Source organism: Wasmannia auropunctata, unplaced genomic scaffold, assembly GCF_000956235.1.
Source record: "Wasmannia auropunctata unplaced genomic scaffold, wasmannia.A_1.0 LD336095.1, whole genome shotgun sequence".
Taxonomy (NCBI): domain Eukaryota; kingdom Metazoa; phylum Arthropoda; class Insecta; order Hymenoptera; family Formicidae; genus Wasmannia; species Wasmannia auropunctata.
The window spans coordinates 973,028-989,044 of NW_012026795.1; the positions used below are offsets into that span (position 1 = coordinate 973,028).

At 39.0% G+C, this 16,017-nt stretch overlaps 4 protein-coding genes across 4 annotated transcripts in view; 2 read left to right on the forward strand and 2 right to left on the reverse strand.

Annotated features, from left to right (window-relative positions):
* Positions 1 to 1,678, reverse strand: part of LOC105462617 (calcitonin receptor-like) — a 33,062-nt gene extending 31,384 nt beyond the window's left edge. Inside the window, exon 1 of the mRNA XM_011709329.1 lies at positions 1,475 to 1,678. The gene's annotated coding sequence lies outside the window, so the exon portion shown is untranslated. The remainder of the gene's footprint in view (positions 1 to 1,474) is intronic.
* Positions 1,679 to 4,933: 3,255 nt separating this feature from the next.
* On the forward strand, positions 4,934 to 6,319 carry LOC105462618. The gene has a single exon (XM_011709330.1). It carries the CDS (start codon positions 5,069 to 5,071, stop codon positions 6,302 to 6,304), a length of 1,236 nt encoding a protein of 411 aa, XP_011707632.1. The 5' UTR covers positions 4,934 to 5,068; the 3' UTR covers positions 6,305 to 6,319.
* Positions 6,320 to 6,337: 18 nt separating this feature from the next.
* Positions 6,338 to 15,495, reverse strand: LOC105462621 (WD repeat-containing protein 75). The gene is made up of 15 exons (XM_011709332.1): positions 15,061 to 15,495; positions 14,720 to 14,921; positions 14,187 to 14,371; positions 13,979 to 14,098; positions 13,691 to 13,878; positions 13,427 to 13,585; positions 13,158 to 13,351; positions 12,881 to 13,065; positions 12,629 to 12,792; positions 12,348 to 12,537; positions 12,077 to 12,255; positions 11,639 to 11,811; positions 11,348 to 11,533; positions 6,781 to 6,899; positions 6,338 to 6,670 (listed from the first exon to the last, which is right to left on the reverse strand). The coding sequence occupies exons 1-15, from the start codon at positions 15,282 to 15,284 to the stop codon at positions 6,493 to 6,495; spliced, it is 2,646 nt and encodes an 881-aa protein (XP_011707634.1). The 5' UTR covers positions 15,285 to 15,495; the 3' UTR covers positions 6,338 to 6,492.
* LOC105462619 lies at positions 8,086 to 10,898 on the forward strand. Its single transcript, XM_011709331.1, has 2 exons — positions 8,086 to 9,812; positions 10,393 to 10,898. The coding sequence occupies exons 1-2, from the start codon at positions 9,717 to 9,719 to the stop codon at positions 10,495 to 10,497; spliced, it is 201 nt and encodes a 66-aa protein (XP_011707633.1). The 5' UTR covers positions 8,086 to 9,716; the 3' UTR covers positions 10,498 to 10,898.
* Positions 15,496 to 16,017: the final 522 nt, after the last annotated feature.

Genomic DNA, 16,017 nt, shown 5'->3' on the forward strand with positions numbered 1-16,017 from the left:
GACGACGACGACGCCCTCGCCGTCGCCGGGCAAAACAGCCCCCGAAGGGGTTGGGCCGGCAAACTTTCTCTCGATCAACTCTCGCGGGGAGATCTTCTGTTTGAGAGGATTAAGCACGTTGCGATGAAGAAATACGCGAGCGCGCGCGAATTATAATTCTCGGCTCGTACCGAGTACTTTATTGACGAATGACTCATTATTTCTCATTTCAAGCGAGTCGTTTTTCGTTGTATTAATTACAGAAAACGGGGTTCAGTAAAGCCCTATCTACATAAGTCGCAAACGCAAAACGCAAAAGCAAACGCGGACATTTCTCTCTTTCTTTTTTTTTTTTTTTTTTTGACGTTTTGTTCTTTTTTTTTCTCCGAGTTTGCATTTGCGTTGCGCGTTTGCGACTTATGTAGATGGGGCTTAAGGAATGTTGTCTGCGCGCCTGACGTTGCGGAACTAAATTCGTGGCAAAACTAAAATTCGAATATCGAGAACGCTGCAATATCGCAATATGGTGGCGCAATTACGCCAAATACACTTCGCGAAACGCGCGTCAGCCGCTCCGGAATGTCTCCCGGCAATAATTAAAGTTCCGCGAAGTACCTTTTCGCTATATAAGCTCCAAGTACTCCCTCGCAAGTTTAGCGGGTTTATAGAATCATCGGTATCCGCGCGCACGGTTGCGTGAACTAATATTCAAAGTGCGCAGCAAATTGGCTCTCGTTCCACCGGAAAATGATGGAATGTCGAGGATTCACCGGGTGACGTCACGCAATGATACGCTTTGTTACCTGTTTAGCGGCCGCTCTTTTTCACAACGTATATACATATATCTCGTCGAGTACAATTAAAATACAATTAGTTGAATATTTTTTCGAGATCATATCCGTCCGGAATTCCCATCAAAATCATTCCCCCTCAATGATACAGCATCCTTTTAAGAGACACTCCGTGTGTACTCGTGCAGTACTTTACAACCGGAGAGGAGAAAAGAAAGCAAATAAAATGTATCTAAAAGAAATGGAGTGCAGTTACGTAAGAGACGGTACTGGATTGGTACCGTTAAAGCTTTGTTTTTCCTATAGCCACATTTACTCCAACTTTTTATGCTCGGGCCATTAAAGCCTGCGATATCCCGAGGCGTTTTTCAGAAATCACGCTCCTAAATCGCTCTAAATCAATTTGCGGTAATGCGAAACAATGGCGGCAAAGCAGTCGCGCGTTGCCGACGCGATTTTTGTCGTTACTCGAGGTAGAAACGTCCGCAACGATTGTCATCCTGGCGGAACAACGAGCGAATTTATGTCACATGGAAAATTACAGAATCGCAAGACTAAAAATTTCACGTAAAATATAAACGTAAGATAAAAGCGCGAAAATTTACATCCGACATTTGCGCTAGAAAAACGGCGTCAACTCGATATCTCTCTCTTTCTCTCGTCGAATTTAATAATAATTTAATTTAACAATTAATTTCACCAACCAAGATGAGAATTCAGTCAGTCTGTTTTTCTTGCATATCATACCGCTTGAACCGAGACTGAGTCGGGATGAAACGAGCCTGAAAGTTATTTGTACTTTTCCAGCCAAAATATACACCGTCGTATGTCGCACTTGATTAAACATTGGATGCACCGCGGAAATAATATAAAACAGATAGTAACTCAACGATAATCTTTATCGCGTCAGATGTCGCACTTGTCTCCCTCCCTTCTGTATTCTTATTAAATATTCGGAATTATCTTACTGTCTTTCTGATCCGCTATTCAAAGATTGGATCGAGATGCACGTGAGGAAGCATTCAGTCTCGTGAGAGACATTTAATCAGTCAATTAAATAAATTTTCGGAGTCGACTATGTTATATTGTGGATAAAGTTCTTTCTAATCGGTTGGTTCGCGCGGTCAGGTGTACATACATACGATCGATCGCAAATGTGATCACAACGTGCACGCGTGTGCTCGCTGACGGTAATTTAGGTAACTTCCACAAGGCTTACAATTTACAGCATAACCGACTGCCGACATGCTCACCGAGCTAGAATTCATTGATTTTAATCGTACGAATACATGCCGTCGCAACGAGAGGTCTCCGACATAAATTTCATTCAAAAGCCACATGTAATTCCTTCTTTTAATAAAAAAATTTATCGAATATAACGCAAAACATGCTCCATTTGAGTAATTAATAATCCGAGATTAATGCCATGTGTATTACATGACAGTTTTAAAATATATATTGCATATATATTTCAGAATTTATTTTAGAATGTACAGAATGGATACTAAGTAATAAAAGATTTTACGGGATAATTGATCCTTACATAAATTCAAGACAAAAAAAATTCATATTATGTCCGAAACCTCAGTTTTAAAGATACAGTCAAAATTAAAGAAAAAATTTTACTTTTTTCCAAAAATTTCAAAAATTACACGATTATTTTTTGATGAACCTTTATGTATGTTCTAAGTTTCATTAAAATAATCTGAGTGGTTTTCAAAATTCTGTATCACTAATTAGCTATTTTGGACATATGGTCATATGAAGTTTTCGTTTTGAATTTGTGTAAAGGAGTCACTTCTTAAAATCTTTTACGTCACTCATCCATCCTGTATATTACATATGTATATTTTATAAAATAAATTTCTAAAATAGATTTCGGAATATATATCGTATATATATTCTAATCCAAGAGAAAAATATTTAAAATATCATACGCCGGCAATTGTAACCGTTTTATTGGTAATCGTAAATGCAGACTCGTTTGAAATAATCGATATTATATATATGTATATATTTGAATAGACGGAACCTCGCCGTTAATCACAATTTCGAAAGTTAAAATTGCAAAATTAGAATCTTCAAAACTTACAAATTCTTGGAAAGTCGTTTCGAAAGATAAGAGATGGCATGAAGTATCCGAAAGAGGAAACTTCGAAGGTCGCATCTACGAAAACTCCAGCTTAATTTTACGTCGATTAGAGTTGAAGACGAAGAATCTCGATCAATCTTGAGGAAAATGAAAATAGGAGAGTAAGTCGAATATAAAGGAGAAGTGATAGAAGTATAAACGAAATTACTGGGAAGCGTAAATTGAAATAGTGGGACATAAAAGAAGAGTATTAAGAGGTAAACGTCTCTTTTACGTTTCACTGTTCCAATTTACGCTTCTCGGTGTATGTGTAATTTCGTTAATTCTGCCACTCTCCCCTTACATTCGACTTACGTCTCAATCTTTATTTTCGTCAGAAATAGCTCAAAGAGAGGAGAGCGTAATCCTACGCCGTAATCTTATTCCGTTCGCGCTTTACGTGCAGACGAAAATGAGTCATTCATGAAAGGGTGCGGAATGGCGTTGAATTTCAGCCGCCATTCGAGAAACACGCGTGGGATATTGTCCGACGACGAATTTGCTACATGCAGGTCAAGGAGGAGTGCCGCGCTTTTTTGTCAGCCGCACCGTAAAGCACGGCAATCTTGTCATCGACATCGTCACGAACGAGTCGAGCCTCTGTCTTGTCATGCGATCGCTAATTAATCGTCGCTTCGTTCTTGTTTGTTTCGTAATGTTTAAAATTGATTAAGTACATACAATACAAAGAAATAAGGATTCGTTGTTAATAGCCAAAACAAATGAACATTTTATTGATTCTCCAATTTCTTTCGATTTCATTTCAAAGATAGAGAGAATACTTTTTATTATACGTACACGAAAAGAACGGTTTGGTTAAAATATCTAAAAATTTAGCTAAATACAGATTTGAAAGTAATTTTGTTAGATCATCGAAATAATTATGTAGAACGCGCGAGCATGGTATTAATGCTGCGAAAAGTTTTGACATTCTAGCAATCAGTTTAAGCGTTCTACAAAATTATACAGTAAACATCAACCAAGAATAATGTAAAACAGTATAATTTTTCATTCAATATAAGCGTAATATGACACATGTTATACGTAACAGTTATAATGTTAAGTAGGAAATTATAATATTATTATGTTACTGTTAATTTGTACTGTCAATTTATTGGACAATTTTATAGAACGCTTAACTACTTGCTAGGATGTCAAAACTTTTCGTTTACATTATCACCATACTCAAACGTTCTATATAATTGTTTTGATGGTCCAACAAAATTATTCCCAATTTGTATCTATATAATACTCCAATTTGTTATAATATTATTATTGTTATACTTCAATATCTAGCTATATAAATTTTTAGATCAGCGAACCATTCTTTCCTTGTGCGCTCAACAATTATCAAATGCAAAGTGAAGGATGTCAAACGGCATGAGATAAAATAAGATTTTGGGATTTTGCACGCCTGGATTTCACGACGGCAGATATTTACAGCGTTGTGATATAAGTCTGATGCAAATTTTGATCAAACACTATGACACTTTCACGCCGATGCCTTATCGGCGAACGAACGTGAAGATTTACCACAGGTATAAAAGCAGGTCTTAACGGCAGACTAAAAATATTCTCGTAGAAGTAGTTCTAAATTTCTGAAATTCCAAATCGTATTTGTGCATATATATGAAATTAAGGATTGGAAGGACTATAGTAGCGGACATTTAAATACATTTTCAGGTTCTATCAGAAGTGCTTTCGGCCTTTTCGTGGTGACCGCGGTATTCTCTTTAAGACGATATACTGGCCATTCGTTCGTCGCATGATGCAATCTTCAAGAATCAAATGCAAATGATAGGCAAATGATACATTTTAGTATCAAATAAGAACGTAAACGTATATGTACAATAGTGTACATAGAAGCGAATAACTTTAATGTCGTAATTTATATGTCGTCTTTGTTGTATCACTTTGAAAATGTCATATGACGAAAGCTTTTATCGGAGGATATCTTGATGGAAATATGTTACTTTACACATATATGCAAGGGGAATCGGGTTGATAAATTAGTAAATACGATGCATCGCCGATGCAGTATATAAAGACAGGTATATAAAGACGAGCTGATTGTCCCTGATACTCCTCAATTACTCGAAAGTATCGTTTACGGAAAGAATACGGTTGTCGTTATCCCGGATACGGATAAAGGAGTATCTCGCGCGAAATGGAAACCATCGATGTCACCGAGAATAACGATATTGACAAGTTGCTCTCTTTCGACGATGTGAAGGAGGTGGCGAAGCGCGCGCTGAGCAGCGACGCCGACCTAATAGAATACGCTATTCGACCGTACTCCAATGGCAAGCTCGGGTATCTCGGCTCTCATTATCGGCTCGATGTAATAGCCATGAGGAAAAAGGAAACGGTCGCTCTCTCGTTCTTTCTCAAGGCCGTGCCGTACGAAGTGCCCGATCAAGCGGAATACGTGATAAAGAAGGGCGTCTTCTACAAGGAGACAAGATTTTATAGCGTCATAATGCCGCTGCTCCGCGAGGGATACCGCGGGGAGCCGTGGGCGCCGATATGCTACAAAGCGAAGAGGGACTCGATGGTCTTCGAGGAACTGAACGGCAAGGGCTACTCGATACGCGACAAGCTGTTCGACAAAACGCTCGTGCGCGCGGGTCTAAGCGCTCTCGCGCGAATGCACGCGGCCTCGCTGCTGGCGGAGACTCGTCTCGGCACGTCCCTCAATCGGCTGTATCCCGACGCTTTCGCGGAGAAAGGCTTCCTTCGCGCGGGACAGACGCGACAGTGGTTCGAATCGGGCGTCGACGTGGCCGCGGTCATAGCCGAGCGTCTGGGACGCGATCCCGGCCTGATACGATCGGCCTGCGAGCAGGTGTATCGCGCTATGGAGCCGTCGCGCACGAAGACGAACGTGGTCAGCCACGGGGATCTCTGGGGCAACAATCTTCTCTTCGACGACGACGCGCCGCCCAAGTGCTTGCTGGTGGACTTCCAGCTGTTGAGATACTCCCCCCTGGCCCATGACGTGGCGCAGTTCTTGTACCTGTGCACGGACCGGAGCTTCCGCGAGACCTGGGAGAGCACGATGTTGCGTCATTATCACGACGCGTTGCGCGAGACTCTGAACCTACACGAAAACCGGGCGCAGTTACCTCCCTGGTCAGAGCTGATCGAGGGTATGGAGGAGCAACGTCTGGCCGCCCTCGTCACCGCAATAATCTACTTTCCTACGGTTCTAATGGACGAAGCTCTCAGCGCGCGGGTCATGAACAATCCGACGTCCTACGTCGAGTACTATTTCACGAACAGGAAGGAATTCGTCCTGGCGAACATGGAGAAAAGCCCAGTCTACAAGAGAAGAATCAGCGAGGCTGTCGTCGAGCTCGCCGAGCTCGCCTCGCGAATCGATCAATTGCCAAAACCAACTTAAAAAGTCAGATATATGTTTTATATATATAGTCGATTCACACGCACATCCAAATCTTTTATTGATGTTTCATCAACATACTCTGTACATCTTTCATATATTTCGAGGGATGTGTTCGTTAAATTGATAATTTTATGATCTTACCGTCGTAGTTCGCACGGCAATTTTCACGCTAATCAAGGAATATGGTCTTAATCGGGAAGGACAGTGGAGAGGAAGGACCAATCGTGGCTGGTAAGTTCGACGTTTGCATCCTCGTCCATATCCTCCTTCTCGTTCGTCGGCGTGACCGCGGGTTTCGTCGGCGGTAATGCCTCGTCGTCACTCACGTCTGAAGCATTGTCCCGAGCATCGTTGTCGTCGTCGTCTCTGAAAATTATTTAAAAAAAATCAATACACGACGTTCATTCACGTGAAGCGAAATAGCAAAGCACGATAACAATTGTCGACTTACACAATTGTTGACTCTATATACATACCTAAAGTCTTCGGCATTTCTGGAATAACTTTTCAAGGGTTGTTGCCCCGCCAGCGACAAAATGAATGACGTGCACAGCAGTCTCATCGGCGGCAAAGTGTGAGCGGGCACGCTAAGTAACTGTAAAAACAAGAATATTAATTAATTTCGAGCGACCGTAAGCGAATATATACGTTCTGCGAAATCATCGGTCCAATAAATATGTACGGACGTAGACATTTAAATGGAACGCATATTGGCTATCGCGACAGCTAAGTTCAAAAGTTATGTTTGCCACCACACTTGTGTGTGGCACTTGTGATAATCGGTCGGTCGGACGACCGGCTAATTAGTTTTAGAGCTGACACACAGCACACCTCCAAGTGAAATTTGTGCAATTCCTGCAATCTTCTACTTCAGATCTAGGTTGACTCGTCTGTTGCAACCCACACGAATATTCTCCGCACTTTAGCGACGAACGCGCATGTATGTGTATTAATATGTAAAAACTTAAAATACACTTTAATTGCATCGATAATTTCATCCGCTTGTTGAATCGCAAATTTATTAATTGTCATTACGTACAACGGCTTTCTTTCCAGATAAATAAATACTAGCTTTAAATAAAAAATTCGTCAACTACATTATAAATTTAAATATAACTACGTAAATTATTAGAATGCTATATGCAGTTTGAAGCGGATATTGCTTAATAATTGAGTCTTTTACAATTTCCAGTACAGGCAAAAATTCGTAAAATTATGCAGTAATATCGATACATTCTTTTTTAACACTGTAAGGAAAAATATTTTAATTCATCTCTTATTAGTGGCAATAATTATATTGCTGACAATACAATGTATTTGGCCATATTTGTACTATTCCCGCATTTCCCACTTTTATAGGATGACGCACTGTCGACCGAATAACTTCGGTCAATTTCAGAGAATTTTACGACGACAATATCCGCGAAGTTGTTCACACGAAAAACAGCCGAGATGGCCAGAGAATGTAATTTATTATCACTACAATTAGGACAATTACCGAGTGTAAAGTCTGACGTTCGTGATGTGACGCAGTCATAATTAAAGTACTTGCGTATAACAATATGTAGAAAAGAAGATATCCTAATTTATTTTGAGTGCAAAAATGCTATTTTTAGCGTAGAAGGAAATACTTAGTGCGAATATTTTAACATGCTATAATTAAACGTCACAGAATTGTAAATAAATATTAAAATCATTATCAACGCGCGAATAGTAAGAATATAAATAGAATAAAGAAAAATAAAATAAGAAATCAATTTCAAATAAGTAAAACAATTAAAATAAATGTCGTAAGATGCGGCGGCAAACAAAATGTAATATCAATAAATTTTAATTCTTTTAAAGAAATTTAAAGAATTAGAGGCACATCGTGATCGTAAAATAACGAAATGTTGATAGCGGTGTGTCAATGAGACAGATTGATCTAAACTTTGCCCTCTGTACCGGTGTGGCATTTTATTAGTAGGCATCAATCGCAACAATCGAGACGGTCGGTGAAGGAGATAAGACTTTGTTCCTGCTGGCCTGGTTTTACATTTGCAAGCAATCCCAGACAATTCTGCGACAGCGTCGTTCGCTATTTTCGCATCGCGCTGTTCCTATTGTAATCGATGCGGTGAAATACTTTGAAAATTAAGCGCGAGACGCAAGCTTCGTCATATTTTTATGTCGGATAATTTTTAAACGGCAAATTTTGTAACGAAATTAATTTTGTTCCGAGATAAAGCCATGTCGAATGTTTCATTATATTTCATTTTTTTTTTAACGACATATTTTATCACGAAATATTTTCCCCAATAGATTCCTAAATAAAATGCTTTAATTAAGGTGGAATGCATCTCGCGTTGCAGCGCGCACGTCGTAACGAGTTCAACGATCCCTTACTCAAGGTCAATCGTATTCAAGGGCACGCACTTGAAATCAAAATGGTACATTCTGCACGTTTATCACCGGGGGATGAATGGCGACACGCGAAGTCTACTTTTAACACGTTTCGTTTCCGATAGCAGCGGAACGTTACGTCTCGCGCGTAACTATTTTCGATAAATTCCTCGACGAGATGTGGTTCTCGAGTTTATTTTCGGCGACGATGAATTAATTATCCGATACGAATGCGCGATGCACGGTTACATTTGCCCTTATCTCTGCCTTTTTCCAATACAACTTCTACCTCGCTACCGTTCAATTTGCCAGGCCAACTTTCCGCCCACACGAAGAAACGACAAGACGACTGATAGCTCGCGCCGTCAAAATAAACTAAAATATATAGATATACGAATAAGAATGCACATATGAATAGATGCTGTACTATGCGTCGAAGCGATAGAGCCTCGCAGTAACGACGACTGTGACGTGAGAGAGGCGCAGGATTTCCAGCGAAGTTTGCCTGTTGTCCAGCCGTCCTAAAGGGACAACTGGAACGCCGTGAGAGGGTGGGAGTCTCTATATTAAATCATGGCGAGACTTCTGCTGGAAGCCAGTCGTTCGCGGAGCGTTGGAATACACATGAAGGATCTGCCCGCCGGCTGCCGCAAGGACCATCAAATACATTTCCGCGCGCCACCTCCGTCAGACTCCGTCACGTTTATTTAAATTGTCCGCGTTGAATCGTGTCGATTTGTCAATCTCATCGTACAATCAATCGTGTTGACAAAGGCTGGGTAAAACGGCTCGACGTAACTCTGTGGTCAAATTTTGTTGCGAACATTTGGATTAATTCGCGTTGTTTTTTTTTTTTTCGCCGAAGGAAGAAACCGTTCGGCGAGAGCTCGAAGAGCGATCCGATTGTAATCATTGGCCGAGAAGACGCTGGAACAGACTGGAGAGAACTGGGAGAAAGTTTCGGAAAAAATCCAGAGTCGATACCTTCCTGGGCATCTCGCCGGAAAAAAAAGGAGCCGGTTTCGAGAGAATGAAGCTGACCGCGTTGAAATTGGTGTCGTGCCTGTTTACAACGCTACTCCTCGCGGCGATCGCCCTCGGATATCCCGCCAGCAACAGCGAAGCAGTAAGTGTCTTTGTTGATGCGATATCTCGTCGTTAAGTGGAGCCGATAGCAATATTGAGAATGATATAGTTGAGAAAATTATGCGGATTTACCCCCGATTTCGCTGGTGCGCAACACGCGAACGATACACGAGCATAGAGAGAGTTCCCCTTTTCTCGCTGATATAGCCAATTATAAGAAATGCGACTCACATATATTTTTCTCCATTGCAAGCACGTGGGTTGTATCGTGGTAATGTCGAAAGTACGAGTGTACGTTGGTCATTGAACGTTCCTCGTTAAACCAATCTTTATTTGTTCGAGAGTGCGATGATGTGTCCAACCACATTGAGCCGTAGGTGGTACGTGATACTTGTAAACAGGAAGACTTTCGCCAAGATCTCAATGACTTTTAACCTTCTCAGTAGCTGATTCGACCTGATTCCGATTAATACGGTCGATCTAATTGCGATGAATAATTTCTTTTGTCCTCGTTTCCGCACTTTTATTAATGTTTATTACTATGTCTGGAGGGCCGGCTAATTTTTCCGGCTTTTCGTTCAATAATCTTAATAATTCTGTTTAAGCTATATAACTTGCAGGCGATCGAGAACATGAGGCAGATTCCGCAATGGCATTGTCTCCGTTATAGAAAGTTCGATTTCGTTCGTCGCTGTCGGAATTATCGCTTAGGAAGAAGACACTGACAAATGGACATTCAATACGATCCACGAACGGCAATGATACTTTACGGCAAATTCCGTCGTCCGATCGTGCAGAACATACCGTTTCAACCCGTTCAAATAAATAAGTTTAAGTTTATTTAAATTCTATAGTTTCAATTAAATTATATAGAGACATCCACATTTAAAAGCATTTATTTTAGAAAGCAAAAATAATTTAGAATGTTATTCTGTTGAAGAAATTAAGCGCGACTGACAATCATGATAAGAGAAATATCATACTCAATATTTTTTTTTTCATTAATAAATCTTCGTCTTTGTATCCATATATATATAAAGTTTTCAACACGGAGAATTCTATTCTCGTGTTGAAAACTTTATATATAGATCTATTAAATCTAAATTTTACACAAGATTTACAAAATGAAATATTGAGACAATTTTTTATATTATCTCTTATAGAATATGTATAAATTATTCTTTTCTTATTCGTTTTATATTCATTTTATATTACTTTAGATTAGTAATTCTTATTTATTTTGCAATTTGTCTCTGTTTACTTAATGTAAAATTGATCTCACATATAATGAAATTTTCTTATATTATCCAAATAAACAAAAGTTTTCGTAAATAGTATTGGCATACCAATTGTGTAAGAATATGGCTAAAGAATTAATTAAGAATCCTAAAAGTCGCAAATATTTCAATTGAATCATTGCATAACAAAAGATTATAGATTACCATTTCAAATTAATTTTAATTATATTTGTTTTAAATAAAATCAAATTTCAGCTTCAGAAAATTTTTACATAAAGTGTGCGACTTGAAGGAATCTTTGCACAAAACAAATTTCGAAATTCAAAATTCTACCTACTTCTTGTACCATTCCTTTCGCTGGTATGCCAAGATGTTCGTGAACTTGTGCGACAGTCTGCTCTTTACTCGAAGACGTTTGAGCCGCTATAAAGTTGGAGAAGGCGGTCAATGGCATGGTTCCTTTGTCCGAAATAATCTCTAAAGAAACACTCGCTTCAGATTCTGGCTCCAGTGTGAGCAATTCCTAAACAGAGTACAATAATAGCTAATATAATATAAATATACTTATATCTAAAATTAATTCAAACACCGCACAATTAGACGTAAATTTATTCAATCTAAAACACACCTGATTCGAATCCAAGAAGAATAGTTGCGACTTTCGTTGCCATTGGCCAAAGGAAGAATTACGTTTTTCCTGGAGATGAGGCACAAAAGTAGCCGCCAATATAGAACTGGTACTTTCGATAAGGCATGTTTTCTTATAAACGAGCGTTGCACTCTGTGGCGTAAATACGTATACTAAAAAAAACACGTATATTAATTAAAAAACATGTATATTAAAAACAAGCGAATAATCTTCACGTTAAGAGCATAATAATAAAATAAGATAAAAAAGATAAGAAAATACAATAACGTGAATGTTATGCAAGATTGTTATGACAAAAAAAACAGTACATATATTACTATACATATTAAGATAAAGTTCCAAATGATTATTCCTTTAGCAATAAGATTAATAATATTTATGTGATGAGAAGAGGCATTTATATACTGTACAACATACGTGAATTGTCAGATGTAAATGCTGCCATGTATGTAGATTTTAAGTCACACGTGAGACTCACGACGTTCAAGGGTACGCTCCATGTTATAGCGAGAGTTAAAATATTCCAAACTGTTATGTGCTGCTGAGACACGACTACAACGAGGTGACAGGCCTCGTGTTTGCCGAATTCTATTCGCCTGCATGCATTTGTAAACAGTGATTTTACTATTTATTTAGCTACGAACATATTCTCATTGATAGTTACAGGATATATTTTTCTTGGACTTACGTTATTGGATGGTTATACTGAGAATGCGTAAGACTGGATTTTAACTCGCAAGTTTCAGGCATCCATAAAGTTAAGGTAGAATTAAAGCCAACAGCTAGTAACGAGCCATCCATTGAAAAACCCGCGTCTGTAGCGGCTAGATTGCGATAGTCTCCCACACCATAACAATACCAATGTCTTGTCTCTTTGTCTATAACAAATATAATTATATATCAAATAGTGATGTACGTATACCGCGAAAGCTATTTTATTACGCAAAACAGACAATTAGATGTATGTACTTTCTACGGTGGAAGATTTCCCCAAATTCCATAATTTAAATTTATTATCTTTCCCAGTGGTTACTGCTAACCAATCACCATCATCAAAGATCGTGTCTGGTTGAAAATGTAACGCGTTCACTCCATTCTCGTGAGGTAGTTCGATGGATGTATTTAATACAAATCTACAGAATGTTAAAACAATTATATATTAATATTGCAGTGTTAGTCTAATTAACAAATAACAAATATAACATTTATATATATATTTACATTTGCTTTTTCAGATCGTAGAGCCAGAATTTTAATCTAACTTCTATAGACGAAACCTTATCATTTCGTTCTTCGACTGTTGCCATCCAGGTACCATTATGATTTAGAGCTATTTTCGTAACTTCCGTATTTACAATAATTACGTCGCGTTCTTGGGACAGAAAATTTTGAGCAGTTATATTAATCTGAAAAATTTTTCGTCAAAGTTTTACTATTTCTTCATTTATTTCGAATTTTCTTTTCATATCGCTTTTAATGTAACAAACGTTTTACTCACGTTGTACAACAGATTTTTTGTATGAATGTTGTAAAACTGTACGTGTCCAGTACGACTATTTAGAACGAGGCTACTCGTTCTCGGGTCGACAACAAGTCCCGCAGGAAACAGATCTTTGGACGACGAAGCAACACCCCATGTAAAGTTTTGTATCACTGATGTCAATTTTCTTTGGGGATTTACAATAACAATACCTGTTACAGTCGGAATATGATTAGCCATCATAAATACTGCTGTTAATTTGAACTTTCACGAGAGAAAAATTTTACCATTGTCTAACGTCGATACAGCAACGTATAAATTATCCGGCGCGATAGTGAGATGTTTGACAGGCGCCGGTAATCGTGGAAGGAACGATTTATATTGAGGATTTGCTAGAGTCCATTTTACTAATACGCATTCACCACCGCCTGTATACATATGGCCACCTGTAAAATAAACAAATGTTATATATACACATGTTTGCCATACTAAATTATTGCCTCGTGAAGGGTACCTTGTGAATATGAGATAAATCTTCAACATTCTATTACCTGATTTGCTAAACACTATTTCCGTGACCGGTAATGTGTGCCAGTGGAAAACAGCTGTGTACGGTCTAGTCTGGAATAAATTTCTCCACACCAATACACGACCTGTAGAATCCCCTGTGGCAACACATTCTTCTTCCGGATGTCCCGCTATGCAACTAGGTAGTCTACCAGTTTTCCCAGTCTTGTGTCTATATTTAGATTAAATATTTAAAATGTGCAGTTACTTTCCAAATACACACAAATAAATATTATACTATATATAAATATGACAATCTCAAAATATCTTACATTTTATCGACTAAATTTCTGGCTGGATTAAATATGTGTAAATCCACGTCATGTAAAAGTGCTATTAAATTCTCTCCATGATTCCCAATTATATCAACATAATACTCTTGGGTTTTGGTGCTAAAAAAAATAATTATAAATCATTTATTGACTATCAAACAAAATTTGATTTTTCAAAATGGAAAAAAAATGTTTTGTAATTTCTTACAAGATGTATATTGATTTTATGCATATTCCAGTTTCTATATCAAATAAAAGTACATATATCCTTTTTCCACAACCAGAGAAATGTGTTATTAGTGCTTGGCATATTTCGTTTCCTTGAGCCGTCCTGTATTTTACAATGTGAAAGGTTTTAATTTTTGCCATGTCCTGTGCTAGAGATTTTAATTGCTGCAAAAATACCAACAATATATATCTCTATTATTACTTTAATGATTCTAATCTTTGCAACAATCTATCCAATAACAAGCAGAGTTGATTTTAAAAACCAGTATAAATATGTAAATAAATTAAAAATTTGAATTTATACATTATTTCTTTAATGCTTCCTACCTTTTGCAAGAACAAGCAGAGTCGATTAAAAAAACAAAAGAAAATTAACAAAGAAAGAACTAGTACAAATATATGTAAATAAATTGAAAATTTGAACGAGCATATTATGTACTATATAATCCCAGTGTGGTATCGAAGATATTTAAAAGTAAAAGGAATAACGAGCAGAATAATGTTTCTCTTTACCAATTTCCTAGTGATAATGCCGCTTTGGCAATTCCAGAAGTACAGTTCGCCGTTTTCGGTACAGCCGACAATAACGCTGGCGTTATCTGGATGCGCTATTATCCCAGTGATTCTATAATCCAAGGGCTCGAACTCCCGCACAAAGTCTCCCGTCTGCGTGCTGTACACCCTTATGACATTCTTCCATACTATGTGCAGAGTTCTGAAAGACAAGAATATCCATTAATTGCACACCGACGTAACTGCGTATTAACGAGTCGATTGAAAAAAAAAAAAAAAAAACCTCGAAGAGAAATGAAATATAAAACTTGAACAGACACCTTGAAATATTGTAAACTTACTCTCCATCGCTAGAAAAGAGCGGGCGTTGATCAATTATACTTCCGCCGCCTTTCCTCTTCACGATCATACCACCGTCGCCTTTCCTCTTCACAATCATACCTCCTTTCTTCTTCACCGGCACATTTCCACCGCCCTTCTTCTTCACACTCTTCACAGGTGAATCGTTGAGCTCGATAACGCTCGTATCCATCAGATCGGAGTTTTCGGACAATATCAATTGCATCTTGGCACTCGTACACGTGAGTAGCGTTTTTAAAGTTACATACTATATTCGGTTAAAAATTATATATACACACGCGATATACACTCGAGTCCTTTTATACTTTTATCCTCTACTTTCCAAACGAAGCACATGGCATTTTGCGCTCATAACCAATCAACCGCTGTGCTCACGACAGGACAGGACCGGGGAGTAGGTAGAAACAATCGTCGTGCAGTAATCCTTGTCCAATTAGTGCAGAAAGCATTTTGTCCAAGTGCCTCGAGTAACCGTGTAGCCAACAGAATTGCTGCTCTTTCGTAGAAGCCGCAAGTTGATTGGCTGCAAAATTGGCCACACGGACGTGCGTTTCTCGCGACAGCCAGCGGCGAAGTTTCGAAACTCAACTCGCGAAGGAAGGGAAGGCGTTGCAAAAGTGACCGGTGGCACCCTCTCGCGTCCCGTTAAACTAGCACTTTAGCCTCGTCCAACCTTTCGCCAGCCAGTTCGTCGGCTGCCCAACGAGTGTGTCTCGGAACCGTTCGTCACCGGATTTCCAAGTCTCGTGCGTCGCGAATCTGTGTCGAGTACGGGAGCGGCACCGTCCACCGCGTTAACGTCCCCCGATTGATCACTCGGCTCGGCAGTTTAGCGTCCCCGTAATGCGATACGCGCCGCTTTTCGGCCCGCGTCTTTAACAGAGTCTCGAGTTCGCCAGCCAGCGTTCGCCGCCGCCGTCCCTCCCCCCCCCCNCCCC